At 37.0% G+C, this 20,380-nt stretch overlaps 1 protein-coding gene across 1 annotated transcript in view; it reads right to left on the bottom strand.

Moving 5' to 3' along the window:
- THADA (THADA armadillo repeat containing) overlaps positions 1–20,380 on the bottom strand; it is a 148,406-nt gene that overhangs the window by 109,201 nt on the left and 18,825 nt on the right. Inside the window, exons 22-26 of the mRNA XM_072333041.1 lie at positions 16,326–16,435; positions 10,307–10,439; positions 7,605–7,718; positions 6,390–6,512; positions 5,678–5,769 (exon numbers count right to left, since the gene is read on the bottom strand). Coding sequence (XP_072189142.1) covers positions 5,678–5,769; positions 6,390–6,512; positions 7,605–7,718; positions 10,307–10,439; positions 16,326–16,435 — 572 coding nt within the window. The remainder of the gene's footprint in view (positions 1–5,677; positions 5,770–6,389; positions 6,513–7,604; positions 7,719–10,306; positions 10,440–16,325; positions 16,436–20,380) is intronic.

Below are 20,380 nucleotides of genomic sequence, written 5' to 3'. Positions count from 1 at the left end.
ATTCAGTCTGAACTTTTGCATGTTTGCTCTGAGATCAAGTCTTCTAAATCTGTCAAAGTCAATACAAAAGAGCCCCAGCATGAAAAGCAAAAAAAGCTATGGGCCTATTTTTGGCAGATAGAAAAGGGAGGGTTTCTTTGTTTTGGTTTGGTTTTTAAGAAAAAAACAGCTCCCCCTCACAAGACAATCTACTGTGCCAAATCCTGAGTAACTACTTTGCAAGCACTCACTGGAACAACTAAAGCAGCAAAGGAGAGGACAGGCTGCAAAGTGTGACACTCAAGGAGCTGGAGGGAAAGTAAGAACCAAGGATATTCAATTTGCTCAGTCATGTCCTGAAATCTCCATCACTGACCCCATATTTCAGCAGCCATGGAAGAAGCACTAATGAAATCCAAGATAAAGCAATCCCAGCCCTTCCCTCTGCAGAACTCAGTCCAAGAGGTACAAACAGAGTTCAGTGCTGTGAATCAAGTCATATCATACTTTCACCTCTAATGAAACTCTCGTAAGGGCCATCTCATTTTAGAGCAGCAGTGTGCCTTTACAGCTTGACCACATTTATGTCACCAAAGTTTCTTTCCACTAATCCCAAACGCTGTGGGCATACAGGGACCCACTCCAGAAACCTTGCCAGAGCTCAGGGTCATGCACAGCAAATATTTAACAAGACTGCCACTAAGACAGACAATACCTCACTGCTGCAAGACAGACTTTTCAGCTGTGAAGCTGGAAGTACCAGAAGTATTAGCCTGTAAGATGTGAAACATTCAATAAGAACCACGAACTTCTGGATCTTGCTTTATGTACTTTAAGCTACAATTCTGAAGTGGCTTAGTGAAAAGGAAAACAATAACAGATTAATTTAACTTAGGGATAACAGCAGGAAAAGAGAGGATTACAATAGAATGTTTAATTTGCAATGTTTTCCTCTAAACCTTCACAGCATAAAACAATTGTTTCTGGTCTTAAAATTTTATGTTAAGGAATAAGTACAAATCAATTTATGAGAAAATAGAAGTGATTTTAAAAGCTAATTTGGTTCTACTTAGTGACCTTCAAGCAATGGCTTACCAAGAAGTGCTGAAGACTGAACTTACAATAGAAACAAAGAAAGCAGAGGGTAGTATTGCATGCTGACTGCCTCGCAGCCAGTAGTGAAGCTTCAAACCTATTCACATCTACATAGTTTTCACCCACCTTATTGTAATTAGAAAGATATTTTCCCCCTTTCCAAGTGCTTGAAGTTATTAATAATTATCAACACTTACTGTTAACAGAGACTTACTATTCTTTATAGATGACAATAAACGTTCATTTCTTTTCAAATATAACTAACTCAGTATCACAAACGTAGCAGCATTCATCCCCATTTTCCTAAAAGTGTGAATATTTACTCAATATAAAATGCACATTGATCATTTCCAAGTATTTCACTGCATACGTATTTGTCCTTCACTAAAATCTAAATACATAAGATTGTTTTTCCCCATAAAAAAATGAAAATTATATGTACATTGGTTTCTTTGCTTAAAAGTCACGAGTTTGCATTATACCATTTCAGTCTGGCTTATAACAGTTTTTTAATCAAAGACTTGAAGCTTTTCTTTACTGGAACCTCCTCCACCAAGGTCAGAAGCCAAGGGAAACCCTCCCCTTGCTCTTCCTTTTAATCTCATCTTCTGAAGCCACTGGTTATTCTTTCCGAGGACTTTGCTACATTCATATTCCAACTTCAGTTTTCAGATAAACCAGGACAATCCCTTTTTATTGCTCCAAAGACTGAAGCACATCATATCATAAACAACAAATTTGATACAATTTCTGACCATGCCCATCCTTGAAATAAATAAATAAAATAAAATAAAGCCAGAAATACCAGCTATTTGATAAGAAAAGTCTTGCCTAATAACAAACACTGGCATCTCTAATTAGCCCTGGACTACAATCCAGAAAGGCCTATGACAGACACAGGCATCTGTATATACATATGAGTTAATTTTTTTGATGGAGTCTTTGTCAGAGAAAACCCAAAAGAAATTTCTTGGTCTCTAACAGTTACTCTTTTCACTAGAAAGAAAATGCTCAATCTGTAAAGTTGCATGGACCACTGTAAAGAGTCTTCACATGATTTCTCTTTCTTATACTTGTAGGAGCTGCATGTTTGTTATTTTTCAGGTACACATTTTCTAATTCATTATTTCTTTATTCATGCTAAAATTAAAAAGACGTGAATAATTAATGAAATTGGGACATGATTGCATCTCCTGTATCATGATGTAAAGCAGTCCCTTCACATTTCCAACGAACCATTAGCAGTGAAGCTTGGTATCAGCATGGAATTCTGCTTAAGAAATCCCTCTTCTTCACTGCCCCGTTTTTACATTCCCAGCTGTGCCAATACAGCTGTGGATGCAAACACACACAGGAGACTCTCAGCGTTGCCCCACTGCCCATGAAACCAGCACAACCAAGAAGCAGAAATCACAATATATAGTTGGTAGTTTCTTCAACCCATCTCTACACTAACATAGGATTGCTTTGTCCTCAGACTCTTCTGTCTGACTCTCCTAGCACCCATTCAATGGTCAGAAAGCCCAGCTCAGCATGCCTTTTCCTACCTCTGCTCTCCAGTAATGACAACCACTGCAGATGTTGTCTAAATGTCTGCCAGCAGACACAGAAACCCCCTCTCTGTCAATGAGACAGGGCACTCTTGACATGGTTTGCTCTTGCAAATGGTCAAAATGACACCAGACATTTTTGAGAGGAAAGGTAAGGGAAAGAAAAAGAAAATGGAAAGAGAAGCCAATCATTCTCTCATACACGTGCTTGGAAAAACAAACTAATTCAGCTTACTGATCAAACACTGGTTATAGTTCACTAAATCCAATGCTTCAGAACTGATCCAGACCACCAAATAATGGACAGGCACCATGCTATGACTACATAAACATCCTGGCTGCACAGCAATTATAACACACAAAATTAACATCAATAGGGAATGAATATGACATCAGAAAACTAAACACGGCAGAAGACATGATAGGCCTGTAACTTTTGTATAAAGGATGCACGTTAATTGTTACTGGAGATAAAACAAAAAATATGAGTCATATCACAAAGTATAGCACTGTTGCACAGAATCAGAATTAAGTTGTCAGTATTTTTTTGACAAAGCTTTCTTTTTTCCCTTTTTTTTTGACAGAACAAGCCCAGCAATAAGGCAGCTTCCAGCTGACATAGCACATACATTTTTAAATACCTGATCTAAAATCAGGCAGGCAAACTGGAAACCTATGCAAGGTCCTGATGGCTGCTTCAGAGCTTTAGTCACTGTCCACGGACAAGCTTCCTCTTAATGTTAGCAGAATATCCTGTCAGCAATGCAGCAAGCACCTCACAAACAGTTGCCTTTCACACAAGCTCTTGTAGATGCAAGCTGCTAAAATAATAGTTCTTTTGAAGTAAACTTCCAGATATGCAATGAAAAAAAATCAGTTTAAGGTATGAATCCTGTTTTGGTAAAACAGTAAACAAAACAAGATCAGAGATCCCAAAGAAAAGTGCCCAAGTTTAGATGCAGCCCAGAGATGTGTCCTAGCAGCTGCGCAGCAGCGGTGACACCTGCTGGTACTAAGAGACAGACCTCTACCTGTACACACGCTAGCTTCAATCTGTGGGCCGGTGTAAGAGGAAGAAGCAATACAAACAAAACAGCCAAACAATCTCTGCATCATTTTACTTCTAAACTAATACCTCGAGAGAGATAAGAGTCATAACTATGTTGTAGGACCTGAGATTGCCTCTGTTTTCATACCTCCTGACTCTCATTGACCTATTTTTATAAGTATTTTCCCATTCCTTGTTTTGTGGTATTGACCACAACATAAGGGAAACAGTAGAACTGACTACATGCAACGTTTAATGAAAAAGTGCAAAATGAAAGGAGGAAGAGAAAGAACCAGTCCAGCTTTAACACCTTTTGCTCAAGCTGATTACAAACAAATTAATGTAAACAAGAAGTTCCTAAGAAGCAAGCTGACAGAGCCAGTTATATTTAAAAATAAATAAATAAATAACAACATTGTTTGCAATGACTTTGTACGCAGACATTAACTTTCATTTATTCTGGTATTTTCCCAACTCAAACGCCATCACCGTCTGCAACTTCACAGAGATCTCAGATTACGTATCTCACCACACTGTCTGTATTTGAAAAGTCAGTCTGCCCTCACACTGCAGAGATTAGTAGTTTTTCATTGGGATAGAAATTAATAAAAGTTGAGGTTTATGTAACTGTCAGTGAGAGTTCAATACAGACATAAATGATATTTTGTTACAGAAATGAAGTGAAAAGGCAAAAAGTAAGAAACATTTGTTATTACTCTACTTGACTTTCAGGAGGCATGGGACTGAATTCCAGATTTAAGTGAGAAGAGACTTGAGCATAAGACAGAGTTTATTTCAGGCAGTACCACAGATAAAATTTCATATCACTTTTGGGACAAAGTTATCTTACAAGGGAAATCTCCCTGCAATGTCACACCCATATTCTTTCCTCACATCCATACACCTGGAATTAATTAGGTAAGTATTTCAAATAGCAGCACCACAAAGATTACTATCGTCGCCGGACATTTAGTTTCTCATAATGGGCATGATAATTACATTAGCTATATAGATCACTGTATAACAAACAGAAATGAATGGAAAATTTCAAAGGTAATTCATAACATTTCTCTCCTCACAGAAATCTCATGTCTTGCCCATTATTTGAAAATCCAGTAGGCATTTCTGGAACGGTTACCATAATAACCATAGTGTGACCACTCTGTGGCCCCACAGACTTATTGAGGAGTATTCTTAAATAAGTTAATTGTCTGTGGTTATTTTTGCATTCCCCCCAAAGCAGGAGCCTTAGCTACAGAGCATGGACATGCTACATTTGCAGCAGAAGCTAAAGAGAGTCACTAAAGGCAAAAAACAACAACCATGGGAGTGGGAAAATGCCCACTTACAAAAGCAGGCTTCTGGTTTCCAGCTTGTGGACTAACAGGAGCTAAGAGAAATGGAAATGCACCAACAGGGGAGTTTTAAAGTAAGAGGAAAACGGGCTTTACGTAAGACACAGTGTAGGATCTGGAGGCTAACTACAAAGGACAACAGTAGAATGCCCCAGAAAACAGCTTTGCAAGTTCTCGCTTTTGGACCTTATGAGGAAAGAAAAACGAAGGTCACAGAGTGTTCTAGAGTAAAGTGACTAAAGGTAAAAATCTCAAATTACTGCTGGTGAGATTAAGTCTCAGGCCAGCTTTAGAGATAAGGGACGGCACAAGTGGCCACTGTTCCCTTCATCACTCTGTTTCTGCTGTCAAGAAGCATAGGCCCTATTTTTGACCTCAAGACACTGGACACTTAGAAGAGCCACAGGAACTCACACCTGAGCAACATTCCCTTCTAGCAAAATCACATGTGAGTGCAAATTAACTCTCAGTACTCAACAGCAGGTATTTTTGGCCTTGAAGCTTATTTCTTGGCAGTACAGCTTAAGCAAACCTAGATGTTTTTTTAACATCATGATGCAAATACATCCATAAAGCAAGCAACATGCTTGAATTGTTTTTGGCTAGGATCATGTTCTGCAAAGTTAATAGCAGTACCAAGTGAAGCTTACCTATTTTTTTTGGAATTCTCATCTTTCCCTCTTTTAACTCCAAAAATCCTTGTAATGAGAGCACTAAAAAGAAGCGTAGATGAATTTCTTACCTAAGACAAAAAGAACACAAAAATTTAAAAAACCCCTTTGAATTGTAGTAGTATTTTTTTAAATACAGTCACTAATGTACAGTTGAAAAAATAACTGAATGAAGCCTACATGCCTACTGTTCAGAGGTCAACAAATAGGAACAAGTATTTCATAACAACTATCCTCTTTATCAAGATGGCACTACCAGGAAATCAGATTTTGGACACATATATCTTTAACATAGGGGTTGCACTGTAAAATGCTCAGCTATTTCACAATATCTTACTAAAAGGCAAAGTAACAGCAAGAATGAATGAAAATATACTTTTTACTAGCTAAACTTGCTGACTCAAAATTTTACAGCCAGGTATATTCTTATATATAAGGTAATCTTTGTCCCTACTTTTTGTGAATTCACAATCACCTCACATTGAAGTAAAAAATAAAACAAAACCCAAAACAGAGCAGAACTACATCTTCTTTGCAGGTCTACAGTATTATTCATCAAACCTTAAAATACTATATCATGTAACATTCTAGCAATTGCAGTATTTGGTTAACAAATGGTACCGAAGCTTCATGGAAATGCATCACTATGTACAACATTCCATCTGAGAAGCAAAATTAAGAGCTAACTTACTGCCCAGATAGGTGACATAAAGCCTAGAATTGCTGCTTGTATTCCATCTGCAACATAAGGCATGATGTTTTCACCTAAACGTGCATCTCTGAATAGTGCCCGTAGGATATTTAAAGCATGAACCTGTGGAGGTAAGAGAAATAAAGGAAACAATATAAATCCAACAAAAAAAACACAACACCTTAAATCAAATGCATGTTAATTACCCCAATGAACACAGCAAACATGACAGAAAAATAACTCATGAGCAGATTTACAGCATTTCACTTCCATGCAAAATATAAGAATGCTGCTGTTGAACTAATAGGTTAAAATGCTACAGAAGGAAACACTGACAAAACCATTTATGGTTTAAAAATGTATTTGTCGAATAAATACAGTCCGGACATTATGAGAGAAGGCCAGCATTCTTTTTTCCTTCACTTATTACGGCTGCAAAAATAACCTTCAAAGTCGAGAATCATCTTGTCCAATATTCTTGACGTTTAATAGATAATGTGAGAAAAAATGAACTACAACTCGCAGGAGGACAGTATTAAGCTAAAACTGACAGCCAGGCTTGCTTCACCATATGGAGCATTTTGAGATATTTCTCCACCCTGGGAAAGGTGGTAATCTGTGTAGATTCACAAACTTTGACAAAGATGCATAAATTTCTGGCAGCAGATCTGGCATTAGAACATTGTTAATCTTCACATTTTAAGTGCAAGCCATAGTTTGTTGATAATACATGTACGTATTCAATAACTGCCTTTGAAGACAAAGAACTTGACTTTACAATTTTATGCATTCCAAACGAATAACTTTAAGATTCAGAAGTTTACTGCATACGATATAGTTTATGCAACTCATTTGTTTACTCTAAATGTAAAAAGAAAAAAAAAAAAAAAGGCTTCTTTATTTCCTTGTGAAAGTTTACTCACCTGCTGGTTCACAAATACACTACAAGAAGCAAATGGTCATATAAATTCAAAATGATTATCACTATACTTGTACTAGAAAGAATTATGAAATCATGTTCAATCCACTTCTTAGTCTCTCATGCATTTGTAAATTCCAGAGTCTCCATAATATCTGTACGTCAAAAGGTTTTAAATCCTAGCCACAGACACTGAAGATTAACTATTGTTAAAAGAACGTACTATTTCCTTAACTGTTTGAAGTAATGCAAACACTGTTTTGACATTTGCCTTCTGATGAGATACCGCACTTTACCTGTGGGATCACACTTGGAGGTTCACTCAAAGGTGCTGCCAAGGACATCAGTTCTTTGATTGTCATTTTCAGCAAATCCGTTTTGCCCTTCTTTGGTTCTGAAGCTAACAAAGCCTACAGAAAAGTTAAAAGAAAAAAATGTAAGTCTGGCTTTTCTAGCCATTTTTGTTTACTACTAGCTCTGCTTCAGGTTTTATATTCACCGTACCACAACCCAACTTCTGACCATATAGAAGGACTAAATCCAAATTTGGAAATGCAATTTTCAGTCTGAACTGTCTGATTTTATCTTGTTCATAGCCTCCTTAGCAGTCATTGTTTCAGTAAGAAAACCACTTCTGCAGAACAACTCTGACTTTAGAAGTTTCTTCGTATGCAACAGATAAAAACGTAAGTTTACAAACACAAACTGAATCAGAATATCTAGAATGGCAAAAGTATCTGCCATATTGTACACACTTACGTTTACTATTATGAACAATTTTATAGTTTAATAACATTAATAATTATGGTGAAATGGTCTGGCCAAGAGACAAAATAATCAGCACATTTTAAACAGTAGAAAGTAGATGCAACCGTCTCCAGATAGTAGAAGATTAATGGGTGTCAGCATATCCAGTAGAGAACAATATACTCTAACTTAGCCCTCCAGTTAAGGACTGGAATTAAAGCAGTCATTCTCTCCATCCTAGCAGCTTCTGTTGAATTTGTCTGACTTAGCACAAATGGATAACCATAAATCACTTATTTCTAATAGAAATGATTATCTATTTGTGTTCTGGGGCCCCAAGTCTGTTCACCATCAATTCAAACAAGACATTTAACAGTCCATTACACTGCATAAAAAGAACCAAATGGAAGAACTTCAAGCCAAACGAAGCACAGGGGTGAGGCATACACCCAGAAGTAGTCACTGTCATTTTGACAGTACCTTTAGTAATGGAAGAAACAGAAAGGCAAGAAAAAAAATAGTACTTGTAAAATATAAAACAGACGAGAATGAACTGAACAGCAAGATTCCATAACCTGAGGACACTGAGGTTAAGCTGTTACTAGCATTTTCCCACCATTTCCTCACCTCTTACTTGGAGCTGCACCTCCGTGCAATTAGGCAGTCATGTTTCCATTTTAAACAGGTCATTTAAAACATTCATAACCTTAAAAATTACATATTATTCAAACAGATGTGTTCTAATACAAGAACAAATGTCACAGGAAGCACATGGCAGAGATCACAGTGAGTCTTGATTTTATGCATTAATAAAATAACCTTATTACGGTACTGTCAGAATATGCATTATAATTTATATTTTTATTACCTAAATGCAACAATTCATTTAAGGCTTAATTCCTTTTACTGAGTACTACAGGAACATTCAGAACAACCACCAAAGAACAACCCAGCTTTCCTTACAATGAAATTTTTATTCAGAAATAGATTTTTTCAGACTAACCCTAATGTTAATTTCAAACCTTCTCATTAAATGACTTGATTAACTTTGTGCTTTTCCAGAGCTGTCAGAACAGAAGCATCTGATCTGTTTATCCAGATAACTGCAGCACAGTATAAGCTCTGCCATATGGGCTTGGCAATGTAGGCCAATTGCAGACCAGGCAAATGTTTTCTGCAGTGGGATACTGTTGCAACACACATTACATTACTTTTTGCATGAAAAATTGATTCAAACATGTTTTTCATTCACATATTCTCTCTGCTTGCTACTGCCCACTGGATTAAAACTCCATGGTGTGAAATGAGGAAACCAGCAGACATGAGGTCACCAAATTTATTTTGCAGATATAAAAGGGAAAGATCTTTCACTGCTGAACTTTAGAAGGCAACGCACCTCTAAAACCAATGCCCTACTTCAGATCTCATCTATGCAACACGCGCACAACCAGCAAAGCCAAGAGTAGGCTGTGACTGACAGAAGAGAGGTCAGACAGAAGCAGCCTGCCTCAACTTTCTCAGGGTAAACTCAGAGTGGAAAACAAGCAAGATGGATTACTCTGGCAGCGAGAGCTTGCTCCCAGCAGTTCCTCACATTCTTGGAACAAGCCTGAGACCACGTTCTAGTGAACAGAGCAAGTTACAAATCACATAGTTATCTTGGACCTCTATCTTAGAAAGCTGGCTGAGAAGTAAAATCATGAAGGTTAATTTAGAGGAAAACAATCACATCTGCTTTAAGGAAATAAGGGAATGGAAACAGTTAACTGTTGAGACTTCAGCATCACACCGAGTAGTAATGACTGACGTTACCTCACCACAGTTGAGAGAACTTTCCTAGTTTCCTGCAGTACTTTCTAGGCCTCCATTCTACAATTCTGTGATCGTTTATTCATATTTTATCACCCTTCCACAGCATATGAAAGCAACAACAAGCCTACATGGTAACAAAGCTTTACTTAATCTGTGAATTAATTTATGAATTTACAGGGATTATTACAGTGACTACACCGACCTTACAGCACAATCTTTGGAAATGCTATCCAAATCAACATCAAGCCAAAAATCAGTGCTGTCTCAAGAATACACAGAATTACATAGCTAAATAGCATCAAACATGGTTTAATTACATTTGGCTTGCTGGTTGCGTAAAGGCTAACCAAAGCCTGCAGAAAAAAACCCAAAACATTCACTGGGAAGGACCTTTAAAATAAAATAAAATAAAATCAGGTATAATAATATCACTTGATACCTGTATGTAGAACGGAATTCCTGCACTACGTCTGGTTGCACATAATGTAGATGAAGGATCACAAGCTTTGATTTCTTCTAAAACACAGCTTAGCCACTGCTCTGGCATCTTGTGCAAACTCTCACTGTTGCATCTACATGAAACAAATAAAACACATAAAACAAACAAATAAGAAACTAGGACAGAGAGAAAGAATGCAATTAGTGATCTTAAGGCATAGTCCTACCACATTTGAACTTCTTCAAGCATACACTCAGAATTTTTAAGAAATGAGACAAACATAACATGGAATTCTGCATTTTCCAATGCTAGTGCAAATAACAAGAAATTAACCTTTCTTGTTAAGTGAAACTAGGAAAAGATATTTCACTGAACTCAGTCAGATACTTGAAGAACTCCGTCATTCAGCACTTCAACTTTTCTGTCAAGACCTATTATCTTTTTCTGGATTAGAAAATGATACGTACGCATCAAATAGAATGTAGGAAGAAAATCTTCAATGTTTTGTACCCCTACTGCCACACATGTGACCCTTACACTAATTAGTATATACAATTGTATTTATATCCACACGAATAAGATTGAAACCCCTCACAGTAAGTAAGTATTATACAAATACCCTTGCAACCTTCTGAGCCATAAAAGGAATAGAAAACAAGACATCCTCTTCAGTTTAACATACTACGTCAGACAAACATTTTGTAAAGTACCTGAATTACTCTGCTGTCATGAAATACTTCTCTTCTGCGGTTACAAAACTGCACATTGCCTGAAAGCAAAGGACTTCCAAGGACAAGGAAAACTCAAGTCTATCTCAATTCCTGGTCCTGCCCAATTTAATGACATGTAATACATTCAGCATGAAAGATGAGCTCATTAATCTTACGTCAGTGTTCTGAAAGGATCGTTCATAGTTACATAAATTAACAGGACACTGTTATTAAATAATTATCACACTACTTTGCCACATGATTCAGAACAGATAATAACAATTAATCACTGTGGGCAATACAACTGCAATTATCTTAACCACGTAGGACTTGCCTAAAAATATAATCAGTAATTAAACTGATGATCAAGCAGTACGAACTTACAGTAAGGTCACAATCAAGATTTCTACTTAGATGGCTTTGATAAAAAATGGAAAGTAAAACTTAGAATCCAGCAGTTACTAACGTAAAAAACAGAATTTAGTGTAAAATCTAGATCTTCCAATCTTCTACTTCTTTCTGCGCCTTTCTTCCCCCAATGCAAAAATTGAGGTAGGCTAAAAACTTGATGCAGGACAGTAAGTGAGGCTTTCATCTGAGTTAAACCTTCCTTTCCTTCTTTTACAAAATAAACACAAAATTAATAATGCTGAAAGCGGGTCACAGATAGTGCCAGATAGCTCAGCAGAAGCCACAGCAGATTTTTTGCTGTTAGGTAATTTCCTTACGATTTCCATCACACATTTCTTATGCTGCTGACGGGCCTTCCCTTCATTTTCTAACAACAGCATCTCTTTAAAACATTTGCCAGTATGTGAAATATTAGTCCTGAAAGCAAGAGAAACATGGCTTGACATGGGCTATGTCACACAGTACAAGAGCATAAAAAGGTTCCTTGCTTTCCCAGGCCTGTGACAGAAGCAATCGAATGAATGCCTTCACCTGTACAACTAACGATCATTCTTCTTTTCTTTTACTTTACTGCTTACAATTAGCTTCCCCTGGCTACTATAAGCTCGTGTTCTTTCCCCAGCTTTTGGATACACAAACAGGATTCAATTCTAGGGTTAAGACCAAACAAAATCTTCTCCACGGGTCTCCACACCTAGACTGTACTTTACAGCTCTCTTCATTCAAATCATTACTTCCCACAAAACCTACTGCTTCCAATTACTGTGGCTGGTCCTACCTCCCAAGTTAAGCAGAATTCGAATGTTAGTTTAGTCATGCAAAGAACAGTGCTAATCTCTCTTCAGTATGTTATTTTAGTATTAAAACAAACACCCCATGATACATATTCACATCTGCTGTGCTGCAGAAGAACATAGAATAAAGCATAATGGAAATATTTAAAAGTCGCTATGTAGCATACCGAATATTTTACAGTTAAGTAAACTGAGAGGCTTTTCTTCTTTCAATGGTAGCACGAAGGGGAAAAAAGCACACTGAAATCCAATAAACTTCAGACTCCCTTCAACTGTATTGCTTTGATCTCGACACAAGTAACCCTACCTTGTTCTGTAACCCAAAAAGCCTAATTTTTAAAAAGCACATATATTCTTATTTTAATGTGAAAGTGTTATTGTTTTAAAGGTAAAAATATTGGAGACTATTGACTTTGCAATGGAGGAGACTACTCCCTTGAATTTGGCAGCTATGTCTCCTTATGGTCTGGCAAGAAGAATATTGACTCAAGAAGCAGGTGGCCTGAAATCTGAAGAATAATGAAGCTTTACAACGTAAAAATGGTAGCCACAAGCTCGGCTGTCATTTTTGAGAACAATTAACTTCTTTTCTTTTGACCAGATCAAACAAATGATACTGCTAATTAAAATATTACACTGTAACTTGATATGTAAATTACTTCAGATGTAGTGCAGTAAAGTATTTTTCCACAAATTTCAGACTGTCTTTCTTCCGGTTATAACAATTTCATACGTGCCCAGAAGTTTCTGCGGTCAGTTTCAATGAGGACGAAAAGCCTGGCAATTCAAAGTTAAAACTAAACCCCTAATTAATGGTGTGTTAAGAACAAAGGGTCAATCTTAGATTTGGCTTTCCTGGATGCTGGTGGTTTGTGGCATAAGCTTCATGTAAGGACCAGCTTTTTCTACAAGGGTATACCCAGAATTCAGAGTTTCCAATCACTGTAAACTATCCCTGTCTGGGGAAAAGGGAGTTTTCTTTTACCATTTTTCTCTCCTAATAGACCTGTACTCTTTTTCCATGTATGTAACATAAAGCCAGTCTCCATAATGCCCTTCTCAGACAAATAGCCAAGAATCTAAGCTTCAGAAACACAACTGTGCAAACTATTGTAAAGAAAGTCTGCTTTCAAGAACACTCCTCTAAAACAATAACGTCCACCCACTTGCATCCTCCTTTTCATAGCACCTGCTCTAAATGAAATGAACTTTTCCAAGTGATACAGCTGCTCTGATAAAGCTGCTGTTTCGAGGTTTCTCTAAGCACTAACACCACTAACAAACTTGGAGGACCTCAAAAATCTCAGATACAATATAATTACCATAATCTCTCTCTGCCACCAAGCACATAGGAAAAGAAATGGGAAAAAAAATATGAATAGAGTTAAACATTAAAATGTCTTTGAACTGAGCGGTAACCTGATATATTGCATTTTTACATACATATTTTACAATATGCAGGCTCTGCAGGCATGACAATAGACAAGAAAAAGTTCTTTTCCCCCCTCTCTATCAGCTATGTAGAAAGGTAAGCCAGTTCACCTTTACGTGCGGAACAGAATCTCAAAGCTCCAAAAGGATAAATGGAAAGTCTCCAGGACACTCAACAGATCTACAACACAACTGCATTCACTGCAGGACTCTACTCACACGGTATTTCAGAGAAGAGGCTTCAGCCCAAATCCCCTGTGTCCCAGCAGTACCGAAGTAAGAATTACTAGCTATTCAGAAATCAGTCTTTCCTTATTTTAAACACAAATATTAGCTTTGAGACCAGTACTTCCTGGCAAGTAACTATTTCACTGAAACAAATTTATCTCCAAAGAGCTGCTGTCTTCTTCTTGCAAGCTGGATTTTTCCAAAAGAGTGTATGCTCTATTAGAAATAAATGATTCCAACTTTTATAATGCTAAGCAGCGTGCATCATCAGAAGACTGTTCTGTAAAACTGTGAATTCGGAAAAGGAAGATTACTTAAATCATAAGGTTTTTTTGATGACATGTGGGGAGGTGGTTGAGTCACCATCCCTGGATGTGTTTAAAAACTGTTTGGATGTGGTGCTCAGGGACATCATGTATCAAAGAGTTGTTAGAATGTGGGTAGTATGGTCAGGTTACAGTTGGACTTGATCTTTAAGGTCTTCCATGATTCTATGTATTCCATGATTCTATGTATACTGCCTTCATAACTGACAGAGAAGCAGAGTTCTATTAAGCTTTCTGTTTGATTGGTTTTTGGTGGATTTTTTTGTATGACTCCAATGTCCAGCCTCTCTTCAATCCCACTGAAAGAATAAACCCATTGAAACAAAAGTAGACTGTAAAACATAAACACATAATTTTTAAATAACACATCTATTGATAACATCTCTCAATATTCAGCAGTTCTTTCTAGGCATTCTGTGCTGTTAACAGCCTACTTTATTTGAAATGCTATATTCACTTTAATAAACATTCAAAACAAACACTGTCTGACATGAAAATACCAGTTTCTGGCAGAACACATCTCAGTTTGTCACTGTGTATGTTAAGGGAAGACCAGCATTTTAACTTGTTAATCTTTTATTACTTGACCATATCTCTGTCTCAGGAAGAAAAAAAAAGTTTCACATATGAAACCAAGCTTAGCTAATGATACAGAAGTCTTAAATGATGTCTGAAGCCTGACAGAGAAAAGCTGAAAGGAAGGAAATCACTCTGCTGCCGAGGTGGGGAGGTTGTTTTTTTGTTCCCCCCAAATCATCAGGTTCAGGTTGAATGAAACAGTGAACAGTGTGCTACAGTATCTTTAAACAGCAGTCAGAAATGCAAACTGAACAGCAGAGCAACGCTTTGCAATAGATTTGGAACATGAAAACTATAAAATGTCTCTTTAGTGCTCTGTTCAAAATAGATTCAGTAATTGATGTGACAATACAGTCATTTCTTTCGAAAACTGATAGATAAATGGGAACACCTCAACTGTTGTCCATTTCCCTGTCATTATCTTGGCAAAGTTTTTTCTCACTCACTGCAGGAGCTGCTCACTCACAGTGCTGACAATGGAAAATACCTAAATCTGCATCTAAATTAAATGGAAATGGCAAACAAGGATACCACTTGGCAATCATATCAAATACTTCTTTATCTATAACTAAGTAGCTAAGCAGCCACTCCACCACCAAGTCCATACCAGACTCCAACCGCTCATTTCTGTTTGGCAAACTGTCTTAGACACAGAGTGAAGCTGGCCAGACAGCTGTTCCGGTGGGTATCCTTGTTCCCACCTTCAAAGATAAAAAACCAACTAAATAAAAGGAGCTGTGGCTCTAACAGGCTGACATGGTGCAAAAGGGGAACACCAGATACTTTATTTGGTTTTGATGTTAAAATACATGTACTTCAAATTGAAAAACTTAATCAGTCTTTTCAAAAACTACATTAAAAAAGAAAGAAACCCACAAAGTCATTAGAGATCTTGATTTGTCTTCTTAAAAAATGGATATAAATATTATATATCACAAAGAAACGTTACTAACACTTACACATATTCTAACAGAAGGAAAATAGGTAATATGTCATGGAAGTTCCAGCACTCTTGCCTATATCTCAGGTCAGTTCTGCTCATTTTGCTCTTCTAGGAAAGTATAAAGTTACAGGGGGAACTAAAAAAAAATAAAAGATTGCATATCAGATCTTGTGATGTGCTGCCAGATAGCCTTCCAAATGTCAGAATACACAACTCATCCAATGACAAGTAATAAAAATTTCCAGGAAAGCATCTTGGCTGAAACCAAAATGTCTGGCATTCATTTTCATTAAGGACTTGGGAAGGAGGAGCTGGGGGAAGGAATTCTACACTCCTACTTTCCCCAAGAGCTTCTCAGAGTCATTGTGTAAACTAACACTCTTCTTTCAATGCTGAAGCACTATTCCTAACCATAAGTAATACCTCCCAAAAACGCCATGCAAATAAGACATATCACACCTATCCCAAACTCAAACAAAATCCACGTGATACTAAAGATCTTCTTGAACAGTCAGCTTCAGGGCTGATGAGACAGTTTGGTGAAATTATTATATTAACATCGAATAAATTGCACTACTTTTTTTTTTTTTTTTTTACCTCGAAAGTGTTTCTGTAAGCTGCACAAAGCCTGCGTATGCCAACTCAAAGGCACCCCTGTGCCTCGACTGCATCAGGTGATGTTTAAAGTAGTCTCCAATATTTTTGACCTTAAAAAAAAAACAACAATAGCAAAGTTACATGGAATTATAAATAGACAGTTCATTTACATATGTAAGATCCTGCAGTTAAGAGCATTTCTTCCCCTGGTTGAACAGACTACTGGCAAAAGTAAAAAGCACTTAAAGAATAACAAATAGTACATTCAGTTCTTCAGGTTAAGTGTCCTTAGAAGATGTCACGTCCTTAGAAGATCACCAAAAAAAAATCAAGGACAAAACTAGCTGCTTGTCCAACAGGAGCACATTCAGATTTTCAAAAAGGACAATCCTGATTTTCAGAGGAAACAAATTCAGAATCTTTGCTGGCCATCAGTCTTAGTCTAAAATCCCAAAGAAAATATCTACTACATGGTAACAACAGAAACAAATATTTACACAAATTTATCAGAAAATAAATCCAAATTTCTGAAGAGTTGTACCTAAGGAAGCAAATCTATCTTAGTGAACTATTCTGAAGGTGCCTCAACTATGCGAGAATGTCTGTGACTACTAGAAACGATTTTAAAACAAATAAAGACATTGTATATATGGAGTAATGAGAGCTACATTTGGAAATCTAAAAAATAAAACACGAAATGTCAAGATTGAACTTTCACTGATGAGTAACTTCTACAGCCCTACCAAGATAACCAAACTTCTAACGCCGATTGGGAGCTTACAGTGCCACGCAATCTCACTCTACACAAAATGAGATGCTTCTTTATTCCAGAAAAATGAGTATCATTAACTTGCAAGGTTTAACTCAAACTTCCACCATCATGTGCTTAAAGCAATAACATATTTCATTTTACTATGCAAGATTTTCTTCATGAATATTTTGTGAGCTCTTCAGAAACAAGTTTTTCAAAACTTTTATATAAAACCAAGCATTAAATCATTTCAAGTTTCCTATAAAATTCTTATTCTATTAGCTATAAGCTTAAACACTTTAATAGTCTGACGAGTAATTAGGATGTCAGAGGAGTTAATGCTGTATGTAGCTACAGTTTGCCAACCATTAATTCATTTTATCCAAACAATGAAAGTACAATAGTTTTTAAAAAAATAGAGAGATCAAATGTATTACTTCCTGCAGCTAAATCCAGCCTAAGATAAACAAGAATTGGAAATATCTACGGGGTTTCAGCTCTCTCTCCTCAGTTTAGGAATAAGAGCCTTTTTTTCAGAAGCAACTGACACAGACAGACCAACTCTCCAGCTGTATAAACAAAACCAAACCAAGAAAACCATACACATGCAAATCCAATCACTTTCCTGCTCCACCACCACCCTTAATTATTTTTGGTATAGTATGGGATACTTTTTTTTTTTTTTTTGTCATATAACTTTCAACTTACTACTTATATTTCTGAGCTTATTTGCAACAGCCACAATGATCAGATTACATCAAACTGAACTCTGGTATATTCGCTTTCATTCATATGCTGGGGTTTGAAGAAAAAGAACTGCCACGACTCTTTTCTTACAAAAAATGACAGAGGAACTTGCCTCAGGATCCATGCTAACTATGCATTCCAAACTTAGAGGATCCATGAGTGTGGCATTCTTACTCCTCCAGGACAGAATAGCATTCAGCTTCCCTGCATCATAAAACCAGCTGCTCAAATGTCAGAATGGAGAATAAATTAAGGAACTGTTTTTCTCCACATCATCACAGCAACTGTAAGAAAAAGTGACCCCACCTACTTTATTTACACAGGAAAGAACACTCCAAGATAAAAACACGCAACTATGCAGTGGAAAGCAAATATCTTAAATATGTTAGATCACCTTGGCTAAATATCAAGACTATGACAGGTTAGTCTAACTAACAAAAGAACTGACAACTTACAGGGCCAAACTTGCTGTTGTGGCCAGAAGTCTCCATATTCAAGACATACACTCAGCAGAGGAGATCCTGACAGTGCTTTAGGAAATAATAGTTAGTATATTTGTACCTTATTTTCCTGGTGATTAGACACCACCAAGTCATCCTGTTCTCTAGAGAGCACTTTTCCAAAATACTAGAAGAAGATGGCTGGTACTGAACTCTGCATGAGACACTTTACATTAAGAACTGGGGAGAAGATGACTTTTGCTTTGTTTAACAGCAAACAAATTGTTCCCTTTTAGAACAAACACCAAAGCAGCAACTGGGGTCACACTTGCACTAGCACTAACATGGAAGAACATTGAGGTTTGTCACTATGGAAAATCTTCCACAGACTTGAAGGTTCCAGCACAAGACCCAGACTGTCAGTGTTAACACAAGCAGAACCCCTGGCACTGGGACAGCACCAAGTCTTTATTTCTGCTGTCTGTTTCTGTTCATTTTGGCGCGTGGTTCTGGCAAGCTTATCTCCCAAAATTATCTTAAAACCTTACATCTGAGATAAATAGGAGTTTGAGGAAGAACTTTAAACACCAGGCTTGGAGCACTGTCTCATGATGGTCATGGGACAACATCAACAGAGTCTTTGTTAGCTATCATTTTGATCACTTGGTTGCTAATAAAACAACTTTTCTAAGGAAGGCTGTTTCCATGAATATCCTACCAGGCACAGCTTTGGATCTGGCATCGCAGATTTTCTGGGTCAGATAGAGAATGAAAGGTAGATCAAATATTTGAATGGAGAGATACCATCAGACATACCATCTAGACATTAATAACTGCCAATTTATATTCAGAATTTTGCAACTCCTTTCTATGTGAACCTCTACAGAAAGCAGATTCAGAATAAATTCAGATATTCAGAAGAATCAGTGCACAAAGTGACATTCAAACACCATATAAACCCGACCGGTAACTCAAACTGCAAATGTAATATTGTCCCAACTTCCAGTAGGGAAATTAAGTAACAAACAAGTGCTGATTGTCTATCAACTTTTCCTACATGGGAACACACCACAAGAGACAACATTTAAGTGCTAGTAAGAATAAGAAAGAAATAAAGCCAGAACTATTTGGCTAGCACCGTTATCTTCCAAGAAGCACAGTTCTTTTGTGACATTTCATAATGTAGACTGAAAGATATTCTCATTTCATTTGCCCGCTCAAACAGAAAAAAATCCCACAAACCAAATGAGAACATGCAAATTCAGCACTTATTACAATATTTAGGGTGAATAAATTGCAACAGTTATATCAATTCCATAAGGCATAACTTCACACAGTTACTCATCTGAACAAGGAGGAAGGTGCAATGCTAGGAAGGGAGGCTTTGCAACAGATTTTTCTCAACATTTACTTAGCCCCACTTCAAGGTGACTAGATCCAAAGTTTCTCTTGACTTTCACAGCTCCATATTCTTAAATCCCTAGGCACTTACAGAACAAAGAAAAAGATGGGCAACTGCAAAAGAAGGAGGCATCTGCATAAGACACCAAAATCCAATTCTATTTATTTTTCAACACTGAAAAACTGTTTTGTGGAAGTTTTAAGTCACAGAAGTTTTGGTACTGACATTTCCAGTAATTTACAACTAAATATTCTTTTTGTATGATAAGGTAAGGCCACTTACAAAAGAGTACAGTGAAAACGGCTATAACTTCCCCTATAATGCTGGTTTTACATACAGCCAAACCGCACTTCCTTACTAACCTGAGGAAAATTTCAAACTGATTTCCTATCAAATAAGTTTCTTCAGATTATATCATAGATATTGTTTTACAGGAAGACGTCAGAAGCACAGAGAATCTAATGAGGCATCTATTTCAAAAGAAAATATGTTTCTGCTAATGTCCGCTTTCTAAATAAAAATGGAAATACTACAGTAAGAGCTGACTCATGCTAAAATACCAATTCCTGTTTGACTTGGAGCAGAGTAAGGAACACAGAAGTAAAAACACTTTATCTGCTCTTATCCACCTCCCAGACCTCTACAGCAATACAAGTAAAGCTGTAAACTAGCTAGGAGACAAGCAGGCCAGAGACAATGCAAGAATAAAGATACT

Source organism: Excalfactoria chinensis, chromosome 3, assembly GCF_039878825.1.
Source record: "Excalfactoria chinensis isolate bCotChi1 chromosome 3, bCotChi1.hap2, whole genome shotgun sequence".
In the NCBI taxonomy this organism is placed as follows: Eukaryota; Metazoa; Chordata; class Aves; order Galliformes; family Phasianidae; genus Excalfactoria; species Excalfactoria chinensis.
Note: the sequence above shows the minus strand (reverse complement) of the source record. Positions and strands in the feature narration are given on the sequence as shown.